This window comes from Mus pahari, chromosome 3 (assembly GCF_900095145.1).
Source record: "Mus pahari chromosome 3, PAHARI_EIJ_v1.1, whole genome shotgun sequence".
In the NCBI taxonomy this organism is placed as follows: domain Eukaryota; kingdom Metazoa; phylum Chordata; class Mammalia; order Rodentia; family Muridae; genus Mus; species Mus pahari.
In genome coordinates, this window is record NC_034592.1 from 44864563 (window position 1) to 44881751 (window position 17189).

The window sequence follows — 17189 nt, forward strand, 5'->3', positions numbered from 1 at the left end:
TCTATTCTGGACGTTGCCCTGGTCATGATGTCTTATCAAAGCAATAGAAAAGCAACTGCAATGGGTCTCCTTTACCTCTCACCTACATTTTAGAAAATCGATCTGGCACATTCTGTAAAAATTTCTGCTAGGATTTTGTTTAGGATATGACTGGGATTATGTGAAATCTATGCAACAATCTAGCATTAACTAACATACTAACAATGTGGAGAACCAGGCATGGTGGCTCACGTATTTCAGCATATGGAGAGCTGAAATAGAGGATGACTAGTTTGACTACATACAGAGAACCTCTCTCAACAAAACGAAAATGAATCAAAATCTTATACAAGCTTCCCATTGTGGGAATACAGTGTAGGTTCTCATTTATTTAACTCTTTAAATTCTCTCAACAGTGTTTGGTAGTGTAGCATTATCATCTGGGTTTTAGCTGTTTTATTGATCTCCTGTAAGCTTCTTCTATAGTCTGCTGAAATGGTGATCCACAATATTATGTGTTTTTAATGTCTCATCAGACACTTCATTCCCAGGTTAAACTTCATCTGATTATAACTTATTGCCCTATTATTATGCTGTCATTGACCCTGATAATATTTTTAAGACCTTGCATCTTCTTGAGAAATATTTGTTGGGTTTTGTTGTTGTTGTTGTTGTTGTTGTTGTTCTGGCTTCCAAGTTATGTTGGTTCTATCAGTAGAAAGCGCTTTCAACACTTCAAAACTGTAGCATTTATAGAGAACAAACATCTTCCTAAAATTTAAGGTTGTAAAGTCTCCTTTGATAGAAAGATATGAGCCCCATGGGTTTGTATGCATCCCCTTCTAATTCCATCAAGGTTTTATTTTCTTTTGATGTTCCATAGCTGGATCCACAAGCACTTAAGATTATTATGTCTTCATGACAAAGATATTCCTTCATTACTATAGAATTGGCCCTTGTAATATCTAATTAACAAAGTGTACAGTATTTGTTACTAATATAGTTACTTTAGCTTTCTTTATGATTAGTATTCACATGAAACAAGTTTTTTCCCACACTTTTAACCTATTTGTTTTTATATTTAAAGTGTGTTTCTTATATTCAGAGGGGGATTTTTGTAGACAATAAACAGCTGAGTATTGCATTTTCATACACTCTGATGCTCTCATTCTTTAATTGTTTTATTTAAACCATTTACACTTGGTGGCTGTTGATAGGACTGAATTAAGCACTAACATCTTGCTAATTGCATTTTGTGTTTATATCTGGTTTTGTTGTCTTCTGTTTATTTCTGCTTATATAACTTTATTATCAGCTAATAATCAGTGCAATACTATGAAAAGTTACCGACATTTAAAGTTTATCGGTCTGATGGTTATAAGTTGGTTACTTGACCTTACCAAAAAGAACCCTAAAATCAGAATAAAGTATAATGATTATATCACAGATTTATGGGCCAGAATGTATTCTCAATTAGTAGTTTGTCCCAGTATGTTTAGTTGCCACATTTGACCTCATGCATTTGATTCTTTCAGTATTTTGGGTTTCATTTATTTGCATTACTGGTTGGTCTCTTATTTATACTTCCTTTAAAATATTTTAAGTTGCTCTGTGTAAACAGAATACGCCTTAAATCACAGTACACTATACTTAACATATGTTTGAATAATATTAGTACATTTTACGTGTGGTTTAGGGAATTTAAATTTGTAAATTCCTGTTCTCTTTCCTATGTGATCTAAGGCTATGATTGTACACTTACCTGTGGACATGGTATACATTCACACCGACTTGTTACTATTTTTGCATTAAAGATTCAATGACCTTTTTAAATATTTATACTTTAAAATGTATTTTGTATTATATTTTATCATTCCTGTAGATCTTTGTTGATGTATCTCCAATAGTCTGTCTTATGAATATTCATTTTGTCATTAAAAAACATAAAAATGTGTTAAAGAGCAGGTCCGTGGACAACAAATTCATTTTTATTTCTTTAAATTTCTTCTCTTCTCTAGAAGATAACATCCCATGTTCTAAACACTGATCATACCTTAGTTGGGAGTTGTAGTCAGGCAGACTCTTTGAGTATCGTAGGTTTTGTGTTTCCCCTTTCAGTGCTATCAGTGCTGCTCCATGGGTTTGAAACTCCACAGTTGAGCATATATACATTTAAGATTGCCATGTCTTCTTGGTGAATGTCAGCATTCATTATTGTGGAACTTGCCATGTACCATCCCAATTTCTGACATGTGCACTGACTGCTAATAATACAACACAAGAAAACGAGGAAGTTTACATTCATGGTCATCTCAATTCATTGTTTAGGGCTGTTGCAAGATGAAAACATGGCAGAAGGGCAGGGCCCTTCCAGGCAGCCAGGAAGAGAAAGTGCCAAAACCAGGAACAACATAAGCCTTTCAATAGCACACTCCTAGTGATCCACATTATCCACTCATCACCTCACTTCACGGTTTCAGCATATCCTGATAATCCATCCAATGATGAACCCATCAAGGCTTTGGACCATTCATAGGTCAGTATCTTCACCATCCAGTCTCCTTCCAATAGCAGCTGGGGACAAAGTTTTGGGGGTGCTCTTCAGATCTGAACCACAACAGATTGAAAGTTTTTTTTCCTTGCTATAATTATCTGTGACTTGTTTTCTGCTTTTCATAGATTCTGATCATGTTGCATGATAATTCTTCTACATGTGCAATGCATCTATTTTATTCAGATTTTTTTCTGAATCCTACCAATTAAAATATGAGCTATCTAATGATATAGGTTAAAGAAGGAAGAGGCATTTGTCATTTTCTTTGGTTTTCTGAGTTTCTGTGATTAATAATATGAAGTCTTTTATTACATCTGAAGAAAAAAAAATAACTGACATTCCTTTAGTCCCATTTACACGTGTATAATGCTAAGTACTGCCTGGCACCTTGGGTGTCCTGTTTTACTTCTTGGTGTCTTTTTTTTTTTTTTTCTTTATACACTGATACCTTAGGTTTTAGTATAATTATTTTAAGAATGGTATAATTGTATTATTTTAAGGTAATTTCCATCTTCATATTTATGATACTCTAGATGTGTACATTCTGCTGAAGAGCAATCAAAAATCTTATCTCGGGCTGGTGAGATGGCTCAGTGGGTAAGAGCACCCGACTGCTCTTCCGAAGGTCCGGAGTTCAAATCCCAGCAACCACATGGTGGCTCATAACCATCCGTAATGAGATCTGACGCCCTCTTCTGGAGTGTCTGAAGACAGCTACAGTGTACTTACATATAATAAATAAATAAATCTTTAAAAAAAAAAAAAAAAAATTTAAAAAAAAAAAAAAAAAAAAAGAGTGAATACTGTTCTTGAAAAAAAAAAATCGTATCTCCTGTTCTTCATGTGTAGTAGTTCTTTCATCTGAAGACTCACATCAGTTCATTCATTTGTTACCCTGGACATTCATTAGGGTTATCTTACATATCTACATGCTTTTTCTAACATCATCATGACTAGATCTGCATCACACATCATTTTAGTTGATGTAAGTGTACTCTTTATAAAGCTAGTGATGTTATCATAAAGTCTTTGTGTTTAAAGTAGGGTGTGTTGGGGTAAAGAGGGATGTGTGAAGTAAGAAGATTAAAAGAACTGATACAAAATCCGACAAAACTAAAGCCGGGAAGGCAAGGTGGCTGAGTGAGTAGAGGTGTATGCTGTCAAGTCTGACAACCTGAGTTCTATCACAACCCATATAATAGAAGGAGAGAACCAAACCCGGCAGGGTGCCCTCTGAACTCTACACACAATCCACGGCACACGAGCATACACACCACAGACACACACAGAGAGAAAGGCACACAAATACACACAAATTAATTATAGCAGGAATAGTGATAATAATAATGTTTAAGAAAGAACTAAAAGAAAAACTAGACAAAAACTCAACATGATGGGAAAATTTTAACACAGTTTTCACAGTAAAAATATACACAATTTGAACAATACTACCAACAAACTTAACCTAATTGGCAGTTACAAATCAGAATTTAAATAATCAAAACATATCTACAGGAAAAAAAAATACCAGATGTCTTTGAAAGTGAGGCAGTCCACCATTGTGAAGTTAATCATTAATATCTTTTAAAGACTGGCTGAGTGCATTTCTCAAAGTGAATACACAAGAATATCATATATAAATATTTGATCACAGGAGAAAATGTGAACAAATATTGAACTCTGTATAATATGCATGCTGAAGTATTTAGAAGGAAGCATGCTACTGTCTATAAGTTATTTAGGAACACACAAAAATAATAGGAAAGGGGGTGAGCAAATGGGTCAGCATTTGACAAAAATAAAAAGGAACCAGTAATAAAAATGGGGTTAGAAAGGAGATGAACAGTAACTGTAAAGCTATTTAAAATTTGATATTTTAAGATTGATAAATTAGGTAATAAGCTGGAGGGTGAAGGAGAAATAATAAAACTTTATAAAAATAAAAGCAAACTAGAATTCATGGCCAACAGAGTGTACTACCAAACACTGGGGAGGAAAATTGTTCAGACTAAAGCAAAAAAAAAAAAAAAAATCCAGTTGATTGGAAAGAAAGAAAGAGAGAGAGGGGAGGTGGAGGAAGGGAGGAAGGGAGGAAGGGAGGAAGGGAGGAAGGGAGCAAGGAAGGAAGGAAGGAAGGAAGGAAGGAAGGAAGGAAGGAAGGAAGGAAGGAAGGAAGGAAGGAAGGATAGTGGCAATGATAAATATACAGGTAAATGGAAACTGATGTTCATTTCATTAATTCATGTAAACATAATTGAATGTTTAAACCACAATGAGCAAATATATTTGATGGTTTAAAAGACATTTAGAAGTATAATGGTCTCAGCCAACCATCAGACTGAGCACAGAGATCCCAATGGAGGAGTTAGGGGAAAGACTTAAGGAGCTGAAAGGGTTTACAACCCCATAGGAAGAGCAATAATATCAACCAACCAGACTCCTCAGAGCTCCCACAGACTAAACCACCAACCAAAGTACACATGGAGCATATGTAGCAGAGGGTGGCCTTATCGGGATCACTGAAAGGGGAGGCCCTGGGTCCTGTGAAGTTTTGATGACCCAGGGCAGTGGAATGCTAGGATGGGGAGGTGGGAGTGGATGGGTGGGTGGGTGGGTGAGTGGGTGGGTGGGTGGGTGAGCACCCTCATAGAAGCAGGGGGAGGGTCTTGGGATAAGGGTTTGTGGAAGGGAAACTGGGAAGGGGGTAACATTTGAAATGTAAATAAATAAAATAAGCAATAAAAAAGAAGTATAAAGGATGGCATTAATAGCACAAAGACAAAGAGAACTGAAACACATGATGAAGTTCTTAAACTATGGTCATTTAAAGATGGAGGCAGGAATTTTTTAGGAAATTGCCAAAACAAAGGCATGTGGCTTATAAACTAATAGTGGAAACAATATATAATACCTGTTCTTGGTCCAAAATATCAATTGAAGGTAAGGAAAGAAAGAAAGGCAATAATCACTATTTTTTTAAAAAAGCAACAGCTCTAAACCCAACTATAATATATGTGTGTGTGTGTGTGTATATATATATATATATATATATATATATATATATATATATATATTTAAAACCTATATATAATAGGTTTTCTAAATAGATCTAAAACTACTGACCATCAGAATAGTAGAACTACATGCACAGGATCAACTTCAAAGCAAACAGTATTACCAATTATGAAGAGCAGTGTGTCATCTTAATAAATATCTCTATAGATAAAACAGATTTCACAATAAATATATATATATATATATATATATATATATATATATATATACAAAATACCCATACACATAGAATGATAAAATACATTTCAAAAAGAACTTTTAATAATCATATATATATATATATATATATATATATATATATATTACCCCAGTTAAAAGGCAAGTAGGTAAGAGTTGATGAGAAAGACTCACCTATATGCTTGCTACAAAAGAAAAAATGATCCAACTTTAAGTATGAAGCCATATGTAAGATAACAGGCAAATGAAAATCTGTACAATGCAACCCTTTCCTTGGCCCCAGAAAGTTATAATAGCTATCCTAATAGGTTTTCTAAATAGATCTAAAACTATTGACTATCAGAATAGTAGAACTACATGCACAGGATCAACTTCAAAGCAAACAGTATTACCAATTATTAAGAGCAGTGTGTCATCTTAATAAATATCTCCACAGATAAAACAGATTTCCCAATATGTATCAAATAGACATAATAAGGGCCAGAGAGACAGCTCAGTGCTTAAGAAAATGGGCTTTGAGATGTCCTGAGTTCAATTGCCAACACCCAGATAGTGGTTGACAATCACTCATAACTCCAGTGTTAAGGGACCTGATGTCCTCTTCTGACCACCATGGGCACCTAGCACACATGTGGTACATGAGCACAAATGGTGGCAAAATACCCATACACATAGAACTATAAAATACATTTCAAAAAGAACTTTTAATAATCCTATATGTGAGTGAATCCAATAACAAAATTTGAAAGCCAAAAAGCAAAATCTGCGAAATCTAGAAATATAAACAGACAAATAATACAGGTCAATTAGAGAATTCGACACTACTTTAGTAACTGAGAGAGCATGAGACAAAAATTCAGTAAGATACACAAGATTTGAATAGCGCTGTCAAGCAGCCTGAGCCAACAGAACATGCAGGCCATTCCAAGCAGAATCCTCTCCTGCATACACACTAGGTCAGACCTAGAAAACACATGCTGACCTAGAAAACAAGCACAGAGTTGAGTAATTGAAACCATACAGGTTGTGGATTTTCTTTAAACCAACAATGGAGTTAAATTAGAATTTATTTTTTAAAATCCTAAAACATTTGCACATCAAACAACACGTATCTACATTCCATATCAGTCCCACAAAATTAACAAGAAAATGAGAAAATATTTTAAATTCAATCAAGATAGAAGCACTACCCAGATGACCCTGCGTGGATGGACTGGAGCAGCTGCAGAGCCAGAAGTTTGCAGTGATATATGTATGATATGTATGTTAGAAAAAAAAAAAAAAAACAAAGGTCATGGGTGAATGACAGAAGAAAGTATCGGCAAACTCTAGTCTGAGCTGTTTATAAATAAAGTTTTATTGAAATGCAGCAACACCAATCCATTTGTGCATTGCCTCTGGGTGCTTTCATTACTGCAAAAGAAGAATTAGAGAGTTGCAACCAAGACTTGAGGACACCGATCCCAAAGCCTGAACGTACATGCTACTTAGATCCTATAGGGAAAAGCTGCCAACGCTTGATCTAAGGTTCCATTTCAAGAAACCAAACAAAACAAATAAATCAAACCAGAAGTAAGCAGCAAAAACAAAATAATGAAGCTGAACAAGGAGGAAAGCAAAAAATGAATCAGTAAAATTTATAGCTATATATTTTAAAGAAATCAACAAAATGATAAACTTTTAGTCAGGTTTGCCAAGGTAAAAAAAGATGGAGCTCAAATTCCCAACATCAGAAATACAAAAGGGAACGCCCTGAAAACGGGTGACAGGTCCTCCATGCTGGTGACAAAACCCAAACTGGTTTGAGCCTGATTCACTAACCCCCAACTCTTTGAAAGAGGTCCAAGTGTTTTATTGAGGGCAACGTTCTGCACTCTGCAAAAAGCAAGACCTTTTAGTAAAAAGAGAGCTAGAGACCATCCCTAGGAAATAGTTTCTTTAAAAAAATTAATTCCATTCAAGCACACATTTATTATCTTACAAGGAATCTTCTAATTCTATAACTATTCTTCCACTTTTCCAAGTTTAGTACATTGTCTATTTCCTGGAAATACATATTGCAGACTGTAAGTGGAGTTTAAGTGAGAAGACAGTCTTACTATAACTCTAAGAGCAGGGAAATGTTCAGAGCAGAATTTTTACTCCTGAAGAGTGGTAATGGGGGTGGTAAAGAAGAAGAAAAAAAAAATACACATCTAGGAGAGCAGGCCAGAAAAGTGTCACCAGACAGAACTGTGAGCTGTGAGGCGCTAATACTTTTTAATATATTCTGGCTCTGTTTTAAAACAGCCTGTTTTTTTTTTTTTTAAAAAAAATACCATTCTAATCTGGATTACCACTCTCAATTACCATCTTTTGGATAAGCATGCGTGTATGAAACGTTTTGCAGTAGAATTACCATTTCCCGGGTCTTGATGGACTAGATTTTGTCTTGTCCTATTTTTGACCACACACACACTCACAAATCTTTCTTTAAATTAGTCATGAAGTTGTTCAAAACTTTAAATCAGCACACAAAGATGTGGCACCTGTCACTGTCCTTGTGCCTTACCATAAAATTAGATGATGAGACAGACTTGGGGGGGGGGGGCGGTTCACCTTCAAATTTTGAGCATTCCAATGGTATTTCTATGTGAAAAGTTTAATGAAAAACTAGATTGCTCTAATTTGGGACGGATAAGTCATTGCAAATTTAAATTGTTTTAAAAAATAATAAGCAAGCTCTTGAGTCATACCGAATGATTCAACCATGAACTCTTGAGAGGATTAATTTAAAACAGCTCCAAAGACGCAACCATGCCTACTCTCAGAAAGACAGAAGAGAATAACAGAAAAGGTGAGCGATTTTAGAGGGGGGGGGGGGGGGGGGGGGGAAGGTTTTTACATGGAGACAGAGGGATGGGGGGGGGGGGGGGGAGAGGAAGGGGGAGAGTGAAGAATCAGAACAAGTAGAACCTTGCTAGCCAATCAGAGCAGGGATGCACACAAGAGGGGAGGTGGCCTGTGGGCTTGGGTGGAAACAAGGTATTTCACGTTCTCACCATCTCCTTCTCCCTTTTCCTTCTTACTGAATTCCTAAGGGCAAGTAGACGTTTGTATTGTTCACATTCTAGGAACCAGGAAGGCCCTCACGTTTTGAGACCCAGCTCTCAAAACCAAGGAAGATACAGAAGTCAGAGTCATAGTTTCGTCTTCTCCTTCAGAAACGAATACAGGAAACGTTACTGCTGTCTCAGCACAGAGAAGATAACTCAGCATCTCTTCCCACAGACCCAGTGCCTGTGCCTTACTTCACACCATTGTCACCTGTGTCCCTCACAGTTTCCCTGAGAGCTGCACTAATGTGGAGGGGGACCCTGGGGGCTTAGATCTGCCTCTTCCATAGTGCCTGCTTGTCAAACAATTGATGGCCTTGAAACAATAGAGTGTCCAGATCTAGAATTTTGGTTTATCTGTGTCCCTACATGGCTCCTTCATTGATTCATTGACTATTGAGTTAGTAAGAATTTAGGAAGGTAGAGTATATTGGAGTTATGCCATGCAGTTAGGGGCTAAGCAACAGGTTACAAAAGGTTATTTTCCTTTGTTCTGACACAACCATCCCCCTTCTCTAGGTCTTCCCTTTTAACCAAGGAAAGGCATTTGAACCAAGATGATATTTTTATATATATATATATATATATATAGTATATAATAAAAAGTGTTGCTTTTATATTACTTATGAACATATCACATTATCTGTTTTTAAGATTTATTTATTTATTTATTTATTTAATGTACATGAGTACACTGTAGCTGTACAGATAGTTGTGAGCCTTCACGTGGTTGTTGGGAGTTTAATTTTAGGACTTCTGTTCACTCTGTCAACCCAAAGATTTATTTATTATTATAATACATAAATACACTGTAACTATCTTCAGACGTGCCAGAAAAGGACGCCAGATCTCATTATGGATGGTTGTGAGCCACCATGTGGTCCCTGGGATTTGAACTCAGGACCTTCAGAAGAGCAGTCAGTGGACTTGCCCACTAAGCCATCTCACCAGCCCTCACATTATCTTAAAATAAAAAAATAAATAAATCCTTAAGTTTGATAACTGGAAGAAAATAAATCTTAATATACAGCAAGCCAAAAGATCCCGAAGACACCTCCAAGATGGCGCCATAAGGTGCGGCACGTCATGCCCTTTGTTCTTAGAAATTTGCTTTGTTGCTTTAGTTTATCACTGATACTTGAAAATTCACTTTATCGCTTGTTAAAAATAAGCTATTTCCGTATGAGAGAGTATATCTAGAGCCTAAGAATCCGTGAGCACAAACACGCCCCCATGAAGGTGGGGAGCCAGTCAGCTGGTAACAGCCGTCATAGGTAGAGGCTAAGCCAGAGCAACAGCGAAATCGCCTCTGGCAGCTATTTTTACATTCTGACTCCTTTCCCAAAAGTCTCGAAATAATTCTTTTAAATTGTGGCCCCAAACCACAAATTGTGTTAGACACAGCAGGTCCTCAGGGACTACACTACCTCCCTAATCATGACCTTGCCTTGTTCCCCAACCCCAAACTTTCCGATTTGCAACAAGCAACTGATTTGCAATCAGTTAGACAGGAACTACTGAGAAAAGTAAGTCAGTTGGGTGTTTACTACCTGGAAGAATTTCCCGTAAAAGAGAAAAGACAAAATATTATTCAATAACCCTCAAATGGCATCGATAAATAACAATCACTTTCCAAAGACTATAGATTTGAGTGAAAACAACTGTTTCGATTCAACAGTCACTTCCAGGGTTCCCAGAGAATTTTATTTTTCTCCTCTGCATAGGTTCTTACACTGAGATATTCAAAATCAGATTCAAAAAGGCTACACAGGAGCAGGGAACTTCCTGTTCAAAGAGCTCACAATGACCTATCCTGAGATGCAACCTGGGACAGAGGCAGAGCCGGAACAAAAGTTCTAAGAGACCTGACACAGAAAATAGGTCTGTTCTGTTCTTTCAATACAAAAAAAATAATAAAATAAAAAGCCAGGAATATGTGCAGCAAGAATTCATATTATCACAGTATTTCTTTCTCATAGGCTGCAAGCTAAAGTCAGAGTGTTCCCAGCTAAATGAAATTTACACACACACACACACACACACACACANAAAAAAAAAAAAAAAAAAAAAAACATATTTAGTTTGTTTATTTTCAAGACAGGGTTTCTCTGTGTAGCCCTGGCTGTTCTGGAGCTCATTCTGTAGACCAGGCTGGCCTTGAACTCATAGACCTGCCTGACTCTGCATCCCAAGTGCTGGGATTAAAGGTGTGCACCACCAAGGGACATCACAGAAACCGATTTTTAATCTATGTATGTCTGGTGCTGTATCAGTGACACATGAAGACTAAAAATTTATTCATTATTTACCTGAAACTCCGTTTAACTGGGTCTGTGCTTCATTTACTAAATTTGAGAGCCTGGCATATCTTTCAAAATTATCTGCAAATGGACTTGGCTCAGGTTTTTTTTTTTCTTTTTGGTTTGTTTTGGTTTGGTTTTGGTTTTGTTTGCTTGTTTGTCTGTTTACCATTAGCCCAGACATGACCTTCAGGCCCTTGAAATCAATTTCTTTCTTAAGATGCCCACTTTAATGTCTAATGGGCATTGAAAACTCAACTGAATAATCACCTCCATTAATCCACAGCTCAGCTCCTGCTATCTACAGCTACCCCTTCCTCTCTCTAGACTAGATCCCCCTGTAATCTCTCCTGCCCCTGACAGGCCCATTGCTGAAGTTAAAGGATGTCCTTCTTAGTTACAATGTCCTGTCGCTTCAAATAACTTTCTGTAATTTTCTTTTTGTATAACTTACATGAATCAGGAGAGCTCATGATTTTGCATCCCTGTATGTCTGCGACCAGGCAAAAGCCTTGGGCGGTTCAGATGGTGAAGAAATAAAGCCCCAAGGGTGCCCACATACTTCTCCTCTGCCAGAGATCTCTCTTCCTTGGAACCAGAGTGACTCTTGCCACATTTGTACCCATCAACCAATAAAGGACTGTGCCTAAAGAAGGGCAAAGGTGGCGACAGTTCTGCATTTGTAAGCTCAGCCCAGGTTTTCACTTTCCCTTCCAGAAGCTCCTCTGAGAACCTCTGTGAACTGCTAACTCCTGCTTGGGGGGTGGGGGTGGGGGGGACATCTCACCACCTGATACCCTCAGCCCCATAGCAGTTATTAAAGGAAACACTTAGCTCTGTACTTCTAGAGAGATAGCTCTTTACTGACCAAAGGACAAAGGAGTGGGGTGACATCAGAAGAGGATGCACAAGATGTAACCCTGCAAGGCCCCGGGGGGCAGCTCAGAGAAGAGGATCCTGGGACATTCCTGCCTGTTCTTTCTTTCTTTGGTATGAACAAGAAGTGTTGTCAAGGCTGTGAGGCTTCATCCTATCAAACAGCGAGGTGTCTAAGAGCCATATAACAAGAGGAGCTCTTTTAAATAGTCTGTGTAGATCAGTGAGTAGTGTTTCTAAGATTCTGCCAGCTCTTATGGCTCTGGAATTCTCAGAGGAACAATCAACTCTTCTGTGACCCCCCATGTCACCTAAAAGGTAACAAAGATGCTGGAGAGGATCAGCCAAAGCAGAAATGGCCAACTACTTTACCATGTTTTCAGATATTCGGGGCCACTTTGGAAGCTGGTGCTTTCTGTAACACAGTATCACTATGTCTTCCTGTTCAGAACAACTTCCCATATACCATGACAACCATGTCAAGTACACACGTATAAATGCTCAGTATGGTTAATGACATAATTTACAAAAAGAGGCTAGGAAGCATTTGAGAAAAAATTTAAATGTTGGGGAGGAAATGACCTAGAATTCTGTTATCAAAACATCAAAGAGGGCCTGAAGCCACGGTTTAGTGGCTAAAACACAGAGTACTCTTATAGTGAACACAGACTCATTCCCAGCACCCACCTGGTAGCTCACAACCATCTGTAACTCAAATTCCACAGGATCAAACACCCTCTTCTGACCTCCTCAGGCACCAGGCAAGCACATGGCGCACACACACACATACACACACACACACACACACACACACACACACACACAGGCATATGTTCATATACATAAATAAAGCTTAAAAGGTCATCAAAGAATTATATAAAACCTGGGACAAATAATGTAAATATCAACACATGTTGCTTATGTGAGGCACAAGTAGACTACAAGTTCCAAGAAAATCTGAAAATAATTGTATTGGAAAGAAAAATTGGCCACAAAAGTTTAGTTTTAGTGAGTTTGCCACTATTGTAACACGTTAACTTCCATATTATGCATTTTTCTATTATCTTAGTTTTTAAGAAAACAATCAGATTTAAGTGGAATATATATCATAATGCATATATATTGGATTTTAGTGTCAAAAGTTTCCCTGTCTTGTCAAAAACATGTGCAACATACTTTATTATGTTGCTGTGCCTTAGTTTCTGTTATAAAACAAAATGTATCTCTCAAGCATACATTAAAAAATATAATTTCATTCTATTCTCCCCCCCAAAAAAATTTTTTTAAAGTAACTTGGTTAACCTAGACAGACAAGTCCACAGGTAGCCAATCCAAACTGTGAAACCTGGAAGCTGCTTTGGGGGTTTTATCGTTTGGGGTAATAAATTCTTTTCAGTTGTCAAGAACATACGTTCAGCATCCCAAGTTAGCAAATGCCCGCCCCTGTTCTAGAAGGACGTTGGCACAGTTGATTTCATTCCCACCGATGATTTTTCTAAGCTCCGACACCCCCACCCCCCATCATCCTCCTGGCTGCAGTAGAGTGATCGCTTTCCTAAAGATGGCTAAAATGTTTTCATCCTCCAATGTTACCACTTAATTCTCTCCAATTATCTCTTTTTAACTTGAATATTGTTCTTGGTCATTCTCTCAGGCCATCTGAAATCTGTACATGACAGCCAATCATACGACTCAAAACAATCTCTTGCACACGTCACCACGAGGAAACTACCCACCCTGAGTATAGCTATTAATGTCAAACAGATTGTCATCTGCAAAAATGACAACAACAAACGCATCAAAATCAGCTTCGGACAAAGTACTGCTCTATGAAAAACACCAGGTTGTTTTGGGTTTTTTTGTTTTGTTTTGTTTTTGTGTTTGTGTTTTTGTTTTTGTTTTTTTATGTACACATGTCTTTAATGTCTGATTGAATTTTTTAAAGAATGAGTCAGGGCGGAACCTGTCCCTGTTCTCTGAAATCCAGGGCAATGTACAGAGTATAGGTTCCAGAGCAGACTTTTTTTTTTTTTTAAGCAAAGATACATTTGCCTCAGTTTCTTGTAAACATCGTAAAAGAAACGTTTGGATTCTAGCTCGGGTCGAGGACTCTATTTAGTCTATCGCAACACAGACCTGTTATAAACGCTGGGACGCTTGCCATACCCCCACTTCCGGAAACTGAATTTAAAAAAAAAAATCATACCTCGAAAGCAACGTGCATTGCGAGCTAAGCATACTTAAGCCCCCTTTCCTGCCTCCGGAGATTGACACCAATGGCCTTTGGAATATACTTCACCTCCGAAAACTCAGACTAAGTTGCCAACTCCTCCCCCACCGTGCTCCCACCCTTGGTGCGTCTCTCTGGGGCTCCAAGAGACATTGCCACCTCCAGAGCGCACCTGCACCCCTCCAAGTCTCTGCAGTGTGAAGTAGTGGCGCCCGGCGCCCAGCTCCCAGCCAAGCACGCACCTACAAATGCTCCCCTACTCCCTCTGCTGCAAACTGTCCTCAAATTAATCATCCCCCTCAGTCCCACTCTCCAAGCCCCACGTCCCTGACTCTTTTCCTCCCTTGATTATTTCGTCCCCCAAACACCTGTACACCCACGGCTGCCAGACATCAGGTGCCCACGCTGCGCCCTGCTCTATGCGCTCTCAGCCCACTGAGGTTTCCCCACTAGGCTTCCCGGACAGCCACCTGGCCCAGAGTACCTTCTGTCACCTCTGATCACCCGCAGACAGCCCCCACTGCCACCCCCACTAGCTTGGGAAAGAGACACCCACGATACCTGCCGCAAGGTCGGTGGCCAGGGCCACCAGCAGGAGGGCCAGGCTCAGTGCGGATCCGCGCGCTGGGGTCATGGCCACCCGGCGGCGGTGCAAGGCTCGGGGTCCCAGAGCGCAGCCCGCAGCGCGGGCCGCTTTGAAGTTCCCGGGGCGCGGGAGGGGAGCGCAGCCGCGACACCCTTCGGAAGTGCGCGGTTGGCTCTAGTGGCAGCGGGCGCTCCCCTCCGCCGCCTCCCCCATCCCACGCCCCCCGCGGCTGGCGGCGCGCTGCTCCTGCCACTGGCCCCGCGGGCTGCCTCGAGGGACCGGGCCCGCCCCTGCCGCGCCTCCACGGGCACGGCTGCCAGCCACCCTCCCGAGGGCGGGGCAGGAGACCGAGGGCGGAGGGGTGGCGGGGAGGTGACACCTCTTGTGGGCGAAGAGAAGCCGGGCCGCGCCAGGTCCCCGAGATTAGCTTTTCCTTGTGGGGGTGGGAATGGGGGGTGGGGTGGGGGAAGGAGAGCAAAGCCCAGCTGAGAGTTTAAAGACACGTAGGACGGCAGCAGCTGCTTTCTCTACAGTCTCCTACAGAAGATCCACCTTTCTAGATCTCTCCACATTCCTCTATTCGTCCCCTAAATGTAACTAGCCTGAGCCATGAGAACACCACAGGCTCTTCCTCCAGGCCTGTCCCACCCCAGCACCCCAGCTCAAGGGTCTGTGAAAGTGCTCCCTTTCTGTGACTCCCTGAAAAGGACCCAAGGCACCATTGCCTACAGACCACACAGCTCTGTTTTACCAAACAAACTCCATTCATTCCTGTCCTCATCTCAAGACTTCGTGTGCCCTATAAAAAAACGATGCACAAAGCTGAGACAACTGTGCCAGGTGGCATAGCCATCTATAATGAGGAGTGGAAGTAAAGGACCAGACACAGACAGACACAGACACGGAGAAGGTATCTCTGCAGTTACAGAGTTAGCAACTGGGGGAGGGAGGCGGTTAAAGAAAAGAAAAAAAGAGAATTGCTCACCACCACCACCACCACCACCACCACCACCACCACCAAACTTGCATCCTCCTGCAAAAGCATACTGACAAATGGCTGATTCCCATCCAGATCCAGGCCCAAAATATAAAAGTAGCCATCACCAATTAAATAGAAACAAATATAAACTCCATTTACTCATGCAGCCCGAACGGAAAAGTGAATGGGATTGTTTTCATCTGAATGACACACAAAACCAAGACTACAAAGCCGGTTCCATCACTGGTGGTAGAAGGCTCCTCGGAAGTGCTTGAGTCATATCAATTAATAGCTTTAGAGTAAGAGATACACTAAACAGCACACACGTTCTTTCTGAAGCCTGAGAAGACTCTGTAAAGATGCCTTCCCTGTTGAAGGATGATGGCGATGTTGGAGGCGGGATGCGTGATGGACTTTGAAGCACGAGAGTGGCAGTCCTGGGGAACTTTTGTACCACCAGGGAGGATGAATCAAAACATCCCAGAGTATAAAAACACTTCATCTTCATTTCATCCTGGATCCAAACCAAAAAAAAAAAAAAAAAAAAAAAAATGGAGATGTGGTACACATCTGAGCCCTTCCAGACACCCACAACTAGACACTTAAAAAAAATAAGCAAGAAAATCCCTGGGCACAGTATACTGTGGCTTTGCCCTGGCCCATAGCTGGGTTCTACTTTAGTTCTGAACAGACCAAAAAGAGACAGTGTAAAGATGCGAGACAGTGTAAAGACGCGACACAAACACTCAGCAGACATCAAGTGTTTACTATTAAATATTTGTCTTTAATACAGAAAACTGTGTCCTCTGCAAGTTGAGATGCTCTTATTTTCTAACAAAGGTTATTAGGCCAAGAAGTCAGATGTTGAAAAACTTTAACACCCCAAACAAACTCCGTAGTTTTCTCTCAGTCTGATGGTACACTGTCAATATGGTCTACAAACAGCAGGTGGGTATCCAGTGCTTGCAAAGTGTCCATCGCAAATCGATATGGGCTGTACTTACAAAATCCATATCATGTTGCAAAGACTCAGTGCAAAAGTGGAAATGTAAGATACATTACAAGGGAACAAAATTTGCCTTGTTTTACAAGTCAATACTGTAACGTTTTGGCAATTGGAATAAATAAGTCAGAATGTATGTGACAGGGGTCTCATGAGACTATAAGAGAAGCAAACAAAAAAGGTCCTGTTTCCAAGAGACATCATATCCATCAGAAAATTGTAGCACAGCACAGAGCATGTACTTTAAAAATGTTTTGTTATATGCATTTATTTATTTATTTGTGGTGGGCTGTGCGTGCGTGTGTGTGTGTGTGTGTGTGTGTGTGTGTGTGTGT

At 39.8% G+C, this 17189-nt stretch overlaps 1 protein-coding gene across 1 annotated transcript in view; it reads right to left on the minus strand.

The window, feature by feature from the left end:
* The window catches only part of Acvr1c (activin A receptor type 1C), a 78489-nt gene extending 63355 nt beyond the window's left edge, over positions 1-15134 (minus strand). Inside the window, exon 1 of the mRNA XM_021193346.2 lies at positions 14848-15134. Coding sequence (XP_021049005.1) covers positions 14848-14920 — 73 coding nt within the window. The 5' untranslated portion in view covers positions 14921-15134. The remainder of the gene's footprint in view (positions 1-14847) is intronic.
* Positions 15135-17189: the final 2055 nt, after the last annotated feature.